The sequence below is a fragment of the Peromyscus maniculatus genome, chromosome 23 (assembly GCF_049852395.1).
Source record: "Peromyscus maniculatus bairdii isolate BWxNUB_F1_BW_parent chromosome 23, HU_Pman_BW_mat_3.1, whole genome shotgun sequence".
In the NCBI taxonomy this organism is placed as follows: domain Eukaryota; kingdom Metazoa; phylum Chordata; class Mammalia; order Rodentia; family Cricetidae; genus Peromyscus; species Peromyscus maniculatus.
Window position 1 is genome coordinate 57,181,939 of NC_134874.1, and position 13,142 is coordinate 57,195,080.

The 13,142-nt window shown below is 47.5% G+C and overlaps 1 protein-coding gene across 3 annotated transcripts in view; it reads left to right on the plus strand.

The window, feature by feature from the left end:
• The window catches only part of Usp12 (ubiquitin specific peptidase 12), a 59,371-nt gene that overhangs the window by 20,160 nt on the left and 26,069 nt on the right, over positions 1-13,142 (plus strand). Inside the window, exons 2-3 of one of the 3 annotated variants that reach the window (XM_076560835.1) lie at positions 4,712-4,792; positions 9,937-10,150. In XM_076560835.1, the coding sequence (XP_076416950.1) occupies positions 4,712-4,792; positions 9,937-10,150 (295 nt within the window). Of the gene's footprint in view, positions 1-4,711; positions 4,793-9,936; positions 10,151-13,142 lie in introns of those variants that run through there. The other 2 variants (XM_076560836.1, XM_076560837.1) reach the window with 2 other exon arrangements.

The window sequence follows — 13,142 nt, forward strand, 5'->3', positions numbered from 1 at the left end:
GAACAAGCCAGCGGGTTCTGCATGCTATTCCTCAGTTGGGTTTGGCTGATGTTTCTTCATGATTAGATTCGGTTTATACACTTTTTTCCAAGTAGGAATACTGGTTCATCAGGTTTTTCCACCGTGAAGTTACTAATGTGTTTTACTTTGTAATTAATTTCTAGGAAGATACTTTTGAGATGAAGGTAAATATATTGTTCCTCGTCAAACATTACATATTAGATTTAGGGCTTTCTGTGTTTAGTTAGTTCATTTTAGGAAAGAGGGTTCCTGTCATTTATTCGCTCATGTACTTAAAGCAGCTTGGACTTTGCCTGTATAGACTGTGATCCGTGTCAGCATTGATGATGAAGGCTCAGATTTCCCCTCGTAGCCAGCAGGCTTCAAATGGGCCCTGTGCACATTGTCCGGGGCTGTAGTTCTCTGGTATTGTGCAGCGCCTTGCGGTGGAGAGCGGTGCTTAGAGACAGATGCTTTCTGGGTATCCACCCCTCCCCTTCCCCTTCCCCCTCCCCCTCTTCCCTTCTTTACTCCTCCCTCCCTCCCTCCCTCCCTCCCTCCCTCCCTCCCTCCCTCCCTCCCTCCCTCCCTCCCTCCTTCTCTCCCTCCCTCCCTCCCTCCCATGAGTTCATCATCATTTCAAATCACATTAGCATTAGAGATTGCTCTGGAAGACTTCTCGTGGGGTTTATACAAGTCAACAATGCTCTTGTTTTGGCTGGATAGTCATTGACCTCCTTACTTAGAGCAGATAAACATTTTGAGATTTGAAAAATTGTATTTCAACTTAAAATACCTAAATTTGTTATCTCGAAAGAATATTACATAGTGAAAAAAATATAGTTAATAAAAATTTCTTAGGGCTTAACTAACTGAATACTGGTTTTGTTATATGTAAAATTAGGATCTCTAAAGAGGTTGTTTTGAGGATTAAGTTCCAAACATTTTTTAGAATTTTATTTATTTTTTATTTTATGTGCATTGGTGTTGGGTCCCCTGGAACTGCAGTTACGGACAGGTGTGAGCCACCATGTGGGTTCTGGGAACTGAACCCGGCTCCTCTGGAAGAGCAGCCAGTGCTCTAACCACTGCGCCATCTCTCCAGCCCCAGATTCATAAGGCCTCGGTAGCGGCAGAGGAAGCAGTTGTCGTTACGGAGTTTGGGATGGCTTGTACAGTGTGTGCTCTCCCGGGACTGCGAGGCTCGCTGCCGTCGTGGTCTTGGCTCCATTTTGTGCCTTCAGTGGCAGTGTTTGCTTTACCCAGACCTGCTGTGTCGGAGTCCTCATCCTGGGGCTGTGTTTGTATTCTCCATGATGCCTGCTGTGACGCTGGCGCGTGTTTCCAGAGAAGGCCCTGGTTAGAGTTCCTTCCTCTGTTTGGTGGCTTTGCAGACAGGGCACTCCGTGGAATGAGATCTTCTTCACTGTATCCCATGTGGGATCCTGTGTGGCAGTGCTCTGGACTTCCAGCGCAGGCGGAAGAGCTGCTCCCTGCCTTGCTGGGGAGAAAACAGACCACGTGGTGATTCCAGGTGACGACGCTGTGGTTCATGTGAGAACTAGGGCAGGAGGGCAGCCTCAGGATGGGCAGCTGCCCGTCAGCCAGGCCACTGCCAGCCTGCCTGTGGGCTGTGTGGCAGGACCTTCATTTCCCAGCCAAGAAGCCAAAGGACAGTTCTCCAAAGGGCAAACCTGGCTGATGCACACTCCAAACGCACCAGAGCACAGTCTGCTGTCCTCACAGGCTGGGATCGTCAGTGTTAGAGCACAGAGCTTTGTTTTGTTTCCTTTTGCTTTTTATTTATTCTTCCCTGAGATAGGGTCTCAGTCATGAGACCTCAGCTATGGCTGACTTGGAACTCACCATGTAGGTCAGATTCACAGAGATCCGCCTGCCTCTGCCTCCCGAGTGCTGGGATTAAAGGTGTGCACCACTACACCTAGCACTTGATTTTGTTCGTTTGCTTCTATTTATTTATTTAATATTTTTTTGAGACAGAGTTTCTCTGTGTAGTCCTGGCTGTCCTGGAACTCGCTCTGTAGACCAGACTGGCCTCGAACTCACAGAGATCCGCCTGCGTCTGCCTCCCAAGTGCTGGGATTAAAGGTGTGCGCCGCCGCCGCCGCCGCCGCCGCCGCCGCCGCCGCCGCCACCTTGCTAACCTAGCACTTTTTTTTTCTTTTTTTAAAGACAGGATCTCCCCGTGCACTCTTGGCTGGTCTGGAACTGTGTAGACCACGGTGGCCTTGAACTCATAGCCTTGCCTCCTGAGTGCTTGTTGAAGGTGTACGTGGCTTTCACTTCAAGAATCAAATTCTCGGGCCAAGACAGAGGACGCAGACACACAGTCGGGGTTTGACCCTCCTCAGCCTTTGGCATAGCTCAAGTTAGGAGGAGTCCCCCGTCCCTGCCCTTCCGCTGTGCTCGCTCTTCTCTGGTCTTCTCAAGTCTTATACTTTGATTTCTTCCTCACTAAAGTACATTACCTTCTTGTATAAACTTCACATTGTTCATAATTAACTTTTCAAAATAACGTGTCTTCATAAGCACTCCCTCACTCACACACACATCTGGGTTAGATGTGGTTGTTCGAGACAGGAGATTTCTAATTTCTAAGGACATACTGTTTACTCTAAAGGAAGTTAATTATTTTTATGAAAACATGTCAGGGTGCCAGCTTGCTTTCAGGTCGTTTTGTGTCTCTCATGAAGGTAGAGGACGGTTTGTTGGTTGTGTTTCCTTAGCCAGTGAGGGAAACTGTCGGATGGCACCCTTGCTTTGCCAGCCTGCTAACCTGTTGTCTCTTAGTGTCAGGGTGACAGTCCCCACGGGTCATTCATCTTTACCGTCATCCTTTGACCTCTGCAAACGGAAGTCCTCATCTTTGCAGGAGTTTATCTTGGGTAGTCAAGAGCGGCATCACCTGGCACTTGTGGCCTGCGGGCTCTTAATATCCGTATATCTTAATTATTTATATCTAATATACTCTCATACCTTAATATTTATCATGACTGTAAATCAGCCGCCATGCCGGCTCCTCCCTGTCTTCTGTTCTGGACTTTGGTCTTCGGTGGACTGTCCTACATTGGATCATCCATGTTTTAACAAAGTGGCACGAGATGACACAGCTCCTGTGGCTGGAAAGAGTCTCAGGAAAGCCGTGTCCAGGTGGAGAAGTATCCAGTCATCATCACTCAATGTTGTGACCCAGGCCAGACTCAGGTCCATAGCTTTGCAGTTCAGTGGTACTCTAGGAAGCCTGGTTTCTGTAGTCCTTACATAGTGGATTCATCCTTTCGTGGGATCTTTTTTGTAAAACATTTCTATTTTTAACGAAACTTGAATTTTAGTTGGTCACGTGTTGACAGGAAGTGGATTAAAGCTGTGACCCAATACCAGCCTTGCTCCATTCTTAGACACCACAGGTGTTGAACTCAAATTCCTTAGCATTTTGTTTGTTTGACCTTTGGGGGTGACTCGAATCCACCTTCTACAAGTGTGTTGGTGATTTTACTGTTTGTGGGGAAACACTGTTCGTGCCCTGTGTGGGTTCGCTGCTGCCGTTAAATTGCGGACCCACGGGTGAGAGCCGCAGGTTTTCTTGAGGGTTAGCTGTGGCTGTGAAGTGTTGGGAGGGGATTGTTTCCTCTTCCTGTTCTCCCCACAGCAAGACAAGTCCGGCACATTTCCCCTTCCTGTGGAGCTGGATTATGTCGTGGCCAACAGCAGACTGAAGAGAGAGAGGAGGAAACAGGATCAGGGCTGGAGAGCCTGCCCAGCAGTTCAGGGTGCACACTGTTCTTGCAGGGGACCCGAGCCACGTCAGCGTGTCGGACAGCTCACACAGCCCCTGAACTCCAGCTCACTCACCTGCAGAAAAACCACACTCAACGCACACACGTAATTAAAAATAGTAAAAATAAATTATTTTTAAAAATAATAAACATGATCAGATAAGTCCCAGCTCTCAGGAGGCTGGGCACTGGGACCTAGCCATGGAGCTGGCCTGTGTTCTCTGGAAGAAGACAATGGAAGAGTAGAGAGAACAGCAGAGAGGTGGGGAGGAGGCGGTGGGTAGGGCAAGAGCAGAGCCAGGAGCAGGGCGGTGGCCTCTGAAGCTGACCTAGGGTGTTGAGCAAAGGGGGAAAGATGTGAATGGGAAGGGGCGGATGTGCCGTTCTTTTAGTGTTTCTGAGCCCGGAAGTCGTCTCCCTGGTGGGGTTCCTTTGCCTGCAGGGTCACTGATGCTGCTCACCCCTTGGGCATCTGGTCGTTAGTTACTTCTGGGTCTTTCTCTAGGACAGTGGTTATGTAGATACTGGTCCCGACCTGGGCAGCAGCATTTCACAGATGACCCTCCCGTCCTTTCAGTCCCTTTGCGCATGCTGGCTGGCCCTGCGTGTGAGAGCCCGTCTTCATAGTCACAGCTCCATGGTGAGCTGAAGATCTGTGCTGTTGGAAGTCAGAGTTTTCTCTGATTGCTTAGGAAGAAGGGCTGTGCTAGGAGCATGCTTCCTGACTAGTTTCTGTAAACTAGTATTTAGTTATGTGATTATAGCTGTTCATCTTCAAATATTCTTTTTTTTTTTTAAAATTAATGTTGGTTTGCTGTGATGTGAGTATGACCTTTTAAAGGATGTCTCTGCCTGTATGATTGGACATTATAGAAATACTGTAAATCCTGAGATTTGTGGTTTTCATTTTACAGGGCGCCAATGCCTCGGCATTAGAGAAAGAGATTGGTCCAGAACAATTTCCGGTCAACGAGCACTATTTTGGATTAGTCAATGTAAGTATCAAAGCTACCCAGCCTTAGAGGGTCACGTGAAGCTTGGGACACTAGCTGAGTGCTCTTCATCATTCATTAAAGAAAAACAATTCGTTTGTGGCATTAAAACTCCATGCTGGGACATTGCATTTAGGGTTTTAAAATTTTCTGTAGTTGAAAGAAGGTAAAGTTGCCTGAGGTCTTAAGACTCTCAGGATAGTTTCTAAACTGTCGGCTTCATTTTTCCAATTCTGGCAAAAATTTTCTTATGGTGAAAGTTTGACTTATAACTAGTTGGATGATGGCTTGATCCTGTGAGAGTTGTAGCGCCCATGTGCAGCGTCAGTGCAGCCACGAAAATGCCTCCCACGTCCATCCTTCAAGCCCGGCAAGAACTTTGAAGTTTAACGCAGCAAAGGAAAAAACAACATTATATTGTTTTCCTAGTTCTAGCTCTGTTGTGGGTATTTCAGTCGTGGTGGTGGGTAAGTGCATACAAATAGACTTGATAGTGAAAGCGTAAGGTCTAACGGGAAGCCGGCAGCCGGCCTGGAATGACTGTCTGCTCTGACCGGAGAAGTCCATGGAGTGTGTCGTCGTCATCTTCAGGTCTGGTTAATCTCCAGGTGTGACTTTTGTTTCTTTTTAAAGGCTGTCTAAAATCATGGACTGGTGTAGTTTCAAACAAGGTCTATGCTTCCCTTGAAGCTCCTTCCTTAGCAGTCAGGGCAGGTTAACGGGGATAAGCTCAGAAGAGACCGCTGAATTAATCAGGTGGATGGAAATACAGCGTGTGACGTTCATGTCTCATTTCTACAAACCGTGCCACTTGTGAGGGGCTTCGGGACCCAAGGGTTACGAGGTCGTGAGGCGCGGCCTCTACTCTGCTGTAAGGCAGTGTTCGCAGGAGACGTGGTCCTCCCCGTGATTCACACTCTCACACTCTTCTGTCGCTTTAACCGCTCTGTCCAGCTTATTTTTCAGCTCCCTCTGCTTCTCTCTTGTTAGATTGCCACTTTTTTATTTTTATCGTCACACTCTTTACTCATAGGTGTCCCTTAAATATCAAGATTAGCTCAGCTCTCTTGAGACATACACCCACACTTGGGATATACAACTGTCCTTTCCTAAAGCATGAGTTTCTGTCTCTAGTGTATGTGGTTAAGCCTGTATTAAAACTTCAGCTTTGCTTAGAAACAGCAAAACAAACCAGTGTTGACCTTAGGGGTGGTGATGTGGAGAATGGCGTGGATAACTCAGAGGTCAGTATTTTAAGTCATTTTTCCTGTCCTTGCAACCTATGTGTCAAGTAGGTAGCACTGTAAACAGTACTGCATCCTTGGCGCTGTTCAGAAACTCTGGATGGGGTGGGATGTAGCTGGATGTAGAGCATTGTACGGTGTGCTCAAGCCTGGATTCTGTGCTCCCTGACTGTGAGGGGGCGGAAGGAGGGAGAAGACACTGAGTTTTGTTGACAGGAGAGGGGCGTGTGTGTTCTTTCCATCAGCCTGTAAGCAGCTGCATTTCTAGGCTTCATTGCTCTTCAAAAAGTATATACTGGAGGAATTGCTACCAGACCTGCCTTCTGGGCCCCTTTTGGGCCAGGACAGGAGGGTCACCAGTGAGCACTGCCTGTGGGAGTCAGGCACTTTGTTGTTTGCAAAACAATGAAATTACCACAGTTTAATCAGCCTAGCATTGTTAGTGATCACCTCGTTAATCTGTTGTTAGTTACAGGTTTGTTTTTTAGATCTGTTTTAAAAGTTTTACTAGCTAAATTCTTTGAAGTCATTGTTTTGAGCTCTGATTGAGCAGCTGTGTAGGCACATCTGTGGTGTGGACGGTGAGGAACTTGCAGGATCAGCAAGCTTGAGTGTCTTCATGCTGAGGGGTCCGAGGGGTCCGCTGAGTGGAGCTGACAGCGCTGCTTCTCACTGCTGTGTGGAGCCCTCCACATTGTATGCGGGCCCTGCGGTTGTCACGGCACTTCCTGCACACGGAAGACTGGGCGCGGTGACTCCTTTGTGAGGTCCTGTGGGTCATTATTGGCAGAATTATCGTTGCTGGGCTCGGAGGTTAAGATCGCTGGCTGCTCTTGCAGAGGAGCTGGCTTTGGTTCCCAGCACCGGCGTGGTGGCCCACAACATCTCTAACTCCAGTCCCAGGAGATCATACTCCCTCTTCTGGCCTTCCTGGGTACTGCATGGATGTGATGCCCAGATAGGTGCAGGCCAAGTATCCATATACACAAAATAAATAAAACCCCAAACAGTTCTTAAAAATTATGATTTCCTTCTAGACTTTTTTTTGGCAGGCTGTTTAAACTGAATTGTTTGGAGCAAGGCCTGGCATGGAGAAGAGAGAATAAAATGGTTTCTTTCTCTTTGTGGGTTATGGACTTAATTAGGTGACAGTGTGCATTGAGTTCTTGTCCTGCCTGTCTCCACCTGGCAGCCACAGCCTGCTTGAAGGTTATCCTTCAGAGATGCCAGACGGTTTCTGGTCAAAGAACTATGGCCCATGGATCCTCGCTAGACTAGCAAGTTGTCCTGTCTGCCCCAGCTGTGATGAGATAGGTGTGGCCAGCCACTGGATGGTACGTGGAGAAAGGGAGCTGCCTCTCACGAGGAAGCGCAGGGCAGTAGAGTCAGAGTGGGAGTGAGCAGCCGGCGTCTGCAGGATTCAGTAACAGCCTCTGGGCCACTGGGGTGAATTGAGAGGTTGGGGTCGCTTAAGCCAGGCCAGGCTCGTAGAAGGTCGTTTTCTTAGTGGCCAGGGAGAAGGCTGAACAGGTGAGGATGCTAGCTTGCCATACATGCACAGGCCGCATACACACGAACAGTAACAGGGGTTTTAAAAGGGTTTCAGGGGCTAGAGACTTTGGCTACTGGTAACCCATGTCAGTTGGCTCTCAGCCACCTGTAACTTCAGTTCCAGGGGATATGACTCCCTGTTCTAAGCCTTGGTGAGCATCAACATACATATAATCGATATCACACAGACACATAAATAAAAATAAAACTTAAAAGAAGTTTTTTAAGCCAGTACTGGTGGCACACATCTTCAATCCCAGCGCTCTGGAGGCAGAGGCAGAGGCAGATGTGAGTTTGAGACCTGCCTGGTCTGCATAGGACAGCCAGAGCTGCCTGGTGAGACCCTGTCTCACACCCCCCCCAAAAAAGAGGGGGGTTATTAATTATTATGAAGATTGACTCTTAACTGATTTTTGAGAATGAATTCTGACTCTGAGTTTTCCTTAATGGAATTGATTAAAGTGACGTAAAAGAAAACTACCCAGGGGTAGGGCTTAGGATTGGGGGTGTGCTGCCGCACGTGTTCAGAGGATGGACAGGCTGGGTTGACACAGTGGGAGCCAGTGCTGGGGGTTTATGTTCCCTTGACACAAGCCAAAGCCATCTGAGAGGAGGGCGCCGCAGCTAAGGAATTGTTGTAAGATAGGTCTGTAGGACATTTTCCTAATTAGTGATCGACGGGGGAGGGCCCCGCCCATTGTGGGTGGTGCACACCCCCCCCCCCCCCCCCCCCCCCCCCCGCCCCGGTGGTCCGGGATTCTATCAGAAAGCAGGCTGAGCAGCCATGAGGAGCAAAACAGTGAGCAGCACCCCTCCTCGGCCTCTGTGTCAGCTCCTGCCTCCAGGACCTGTTTGGGTTTCTGCTCCAACTTCCTTCAGTGATGGACTGTGATGTGGAAACATAAGCCAAATAAACCCTTTTCTCCCCAAGTTGTTTTTGGTCATGGTGTTTGATTTCAACAGTAGTAACCCCGACTAAGAGCCTAACTTCCAGTCTTCTCTGTACATGTAATGTCACAGATGCCCTCTGGTTTCTCAGCCTGTGCCGTTTGTGGCTTGTAGTTTTACAGTGAGTCCTCTGTCTTAACTTTTCTGATGTAACTGTGAGGTGATGTGTTTTGCTTGTCTCTTATTTCTGTGGAAATTGTTAAATTCCTCTGTTACACATCCTCTGATGAGGATGCCCAAAAGCTGGGTGTTGTACAAATTGTGATGCTGTGTTTTTCAGTTGGCAGCACCACAGCGTGCTGACTGTTAGATTTTACGGTTGTGGTATAGAGTCTACTTTCACCAGATTTCTACGGTTGTGGTATAGATTCTACTTTCCAGATGAAATGATGCTGGGTGATTAGTGATCAGTCTTGGTGATGTGTGTTCTGCAGGTGCACTCTCTCCAGATAGGCAGACTGCTGAGTGAGCACTAGGATCAGTGAGCCGCAGCCTAGAAGTCTTCATTTCACAGCCGTTCTCTGAAGCCAGTGCTTGGCTCCGCCTGCCTCGCAGGCGTGAAGCCAGGAGTCACATTCTCAAAGGCCTTCGCATCTTTTTCCCTCAGATCTCTTCAGAAAAGATTGTAATTGTGCAGTACATTTTAGTGAGTCTGCAGGTTTTCATTTGCTCAGTCTCTGGGAAGAAGAGCATGCAAACAGGTCTGCCGTGGCCAGGCTCTACGCTTTCTTCCTCCACACACATCTGCATTTGCTTTCAGTCTGACATTTCCCTCAGAGAAGGAGAGGGAGGTAGTTCACTCTGTAAGGTAGTGCCGTCCGGTGCTCTTTGAAGGAGGAAATCCAAGTTGAGTGACATGCACCGACGCATGCCCATACCCAGCAGAGGTGGCCTATTGGTGAGGACCGACTGCAGCCTTCTCGGGTGGCCTCTCAGCCTCTGCGGTTGTTAGACCGTCCCTTCCACAACCACAGTCCCAGCCAGCCTGGTGTTTAGTGTTTGTTCTGCATTGGTGCTTGGTATGTAGCACCTGGGAGACCTTGATACAAAACCTGACTTTAGTGTGCTTCTTGGAAGAGTTTTGGAGAACTCTTTCTGTTGTTGGTTTTGAGACAGGGTTTCTCTGTGTAGCCCTGGCTGTCCTGAAACTTGCTCAATAGACCAGGCTGGCCTTGAACTCATAGAGATCTGTCTCCTTCTGTCTCCAGAATGCTGGGATTAGCAGTGTGCACCACCGCACCCAGCTTGTGAATTATAAAGGCATGATACATAGAATACCTGGTACACAGCCATTGTTAATAATCATGGGAATTGAGAACAAAAGCTTGTGTGGTCCTTGGCTTTTCCCGGGCTTTCTCCCCAGCTGCACTCTGCGTTTAACGGCGCCCCTCTTTCCTCTTGTAGTTTGGGAATACCTGCTACTGCAACTCAGTTCTTCAAGCACTTTATTTCTGTCGTCCATTTCGGGAAAAAGTTCTCGCGTACAAGAGCCAGCCCAGAAAAAAGGAGAGCCTTCTCACGTGCCTGGCCGACCTCTTCCATAGCATAGCCACCCAGAAGAAGAAGGTGGGCGTCATCCCGCCCAAGAAGTTCATCACACGATTGCGGAAAGAAAACGGTAATTCTCCCGTTCCCCATGTGCTGTTGTTGCTCATTGTTGCTCGGGTGTCCTGGGGAGGTAAAGGACAGCGTGCGGGACTCAGGTATTTTGAGCTCTCTCTCTCTCGTGGTGCCTTACTCCCACTTGTTAGCGGTCTCACTAGTGACTCTTCTGTTGTTGAGATAGAATGCCGCACAGAAGCCAGCCAGGGAGAAAGGGCTGGTTAGGATTTACCGTTGCCGAGGGAGTGTGGTCCATGCTGCGAGAAGCAGGAGCGGCTGCCTAGCGGGGAGACCGTAACTCAGCCCTACACAGAAAGCAGAGAGAGAGCGGGAAGTGGGCCAGCTTGTGAAAGGTCGCGGCTTCCCCAGTTTCTGCTTCCTGACCGTTCCCTAACTTCCGACAGCATCAGCACTGGGAGCCACGTCTTCAAAACACATGAGTCTGTGGGGAAGCCGAGATGTAGGCTCCTGTCTTGTGGGGGGGGGGCTTAGTAGAGGAGCCAGCTCCAGTGAGGGTGACCCTGTTGGAAGTGTGTTACTCAGGTCCCAGCCCGTGTGCCGGGGAGTGAGAGACCCTTCTCTTTTTGACCTCTTGCCTCATTTCTATCAAGAATGAATTTTTTTGCCTTGGGTACCAAGAGACATGGAGTAGTTAGTTTGTGGCCAGCCTGAACAACATGAGATCCTACCTCCACCTCCACCCCCCTCAACCCCCAACCCCACAAACAAAGCAAAACAAATCACAAATTTTCCATGGAATGTGATTCTTTGGTTGCACATAGCTTTCCTGGGCTAATTCATTTATCTTTTAAAAACATCTTTGTTGTTGTTTGCTTCTGTTCTTTTTGTGGGGCCCGCCACCCAGCTCCCAAGTAAATCAATCAATCTCTGTCTCTGTCACACACACACACACACACACACACACACACACACACACACACACACTCACACACTCACACACTTCTGGAGGTTTATGAATGCCCGGCCTTAGCTTGGCTTGTTTCTTGCCAGTTTTCCTTAACTTAAATTATCCCAGCTTCCTTTTGCCTCAGGGATTTTCCCATCTCTTACTCAGTGGCTTGCTGTGTAGCTAGGTGGCTGGCCCCTGGAGTCCTCCTCCTTCTCTGGCTACTTCTTTCCTCTTCGCAGATTTCTTCTATATATTCTCTCTGCCTGCCAGCCCTGCCCATCCTTTCTCCTGCCTTGCTAGTGGCCGTTCAGTTCTTTATTAGACCATCAGGTGTTTCAGACAGGCACAGCAACACAGCTTCACAGAGTTAAACAAATGCAACATAAACAAAAGTAACACATCTTAAAATAATATTCTCCAACATAGGTAGAAAGGACATTGCTTTTTGGGGAAGGATTCTGTTTGTATAACCCACACTGTTTATTCAATAATAATGATTCTATCATTTCTTTCACTTTGGCCACAAAACAAAAATCACGGAAGTTGAGGCCATTCCGGTTTAGGATTGGTAAATGTTAATTTATCCTCTTAGGATTGGTAAATGTTAATTTATCCTCGTTTCTAAAAATAACTACCGAGAAGCCCCACCTTTTTCTCATTTGAGATACTTTTCATTTCACTCTATAAGACATTGCCATGAGATGTGCTGCAGTTTGACCCAGGTTGCAGAGTCCCTGGGCCGCAGAGCTGGTGTCTGGCTTCCTTGGTCTGTCAGCAGCTCTGTCTCGTAATGTGCTGCTGCCTCAGGAGCACAGTGAGAGGGAAGACCTGTGGGGTCCAGTCTTGTGTTTGATGTGGGTATTTCACTCCATGTAGAAATAATTGAATTGTCGTTTAGTTTGATCAACTACCAAAGTGAAACTTGCAGAGAAGTATGACTGAAGAGGTCTGTAAGATTGGTTGTTGACTGTCTGATGTGTGATTGGGCCTTGAGTGAACTGAAATCAGCCTAGTAGGAGCTATCCCTGCCATGAGGAGACTTTCCTGCTGAAGGCACAGCTAGAGCCTGTTCTTGAAGCCGAGAGGCAGCCTGAGAAATGTTCATTTTCCTCACAGATAAAGAACATTTGAGTCCTGCATGCAGACCACATTTTCCCTCTCATGAGAGCTGTTTACTTGCTTAGATTCCAGATGTGCATGGAGTTTTCTATTTTTAAGAAACTCAAGCCAGGCAGTGGTGGCGCACACCTTTAATCCCAGCACTCAGGAGGCAGAGACAGGCGAATCTCTGTGAGTTCAAGGCCAGCCTGGTCTACAGAGCAAATTCCAGGACAGCCAGAGCTACACAGAGAAATCCTGTCCCAAAAAACAAAACAAAAAAAGAAAGAAATTCAAACCAGCCTTTTGGAATGTGGATTAAGCTAATGGGATTTGAGTCTTTTGTCTGTATTGATGGTCACCTTTGGAAGTGTACCTGAGGGGAAGCTTTTGTGTATGGTGATGAACCATCTTTTCTTGATGACTATTTTAGAGACACATACCATGCTTCTGTGTTTACATAGAGCCCATGTTGTTTTCCATGTATGGAATAGTATGCTTTTAAAATTGTTTGCCTGTGCTTTTAAATGCATGATGACTTGTTTTTCTTAAATGTTAATTGACTCATGCTGGACACAGGTCAAGCTCAGCGTACACACACGCGCACACGCACACGCACACGCACACACGCACACACTTACTTTTCCTTCTGTAGTGCTGAGCCTTGGATCCAGAGCTTACATCAGCCACTCAGCTGTGGCCCAGGTCCTGAAGTTAGTGTTTCCAACATCCTATGCAATTATATACTTGAAGACTTTTTTTTAATGTTTATTTGCCAAAACCTGAGACATTTTTATAGTGGTTTGTTTTTAAATACTTAAAAATCTTCTAAAGTTTTTTGTATTTAGGCAGAGTAAATGGAGAGAGGAACAGACCCACTAAATGCCTGTTTCAGTGAGATGGATGCAGAATAAATATTTACTATAAATGCGGCTTCTTTTAAGTTTCTTTTCTTTTTTCTGAACTTCAGAAATAAATTATTAGAAGAGAGTTCTTACTA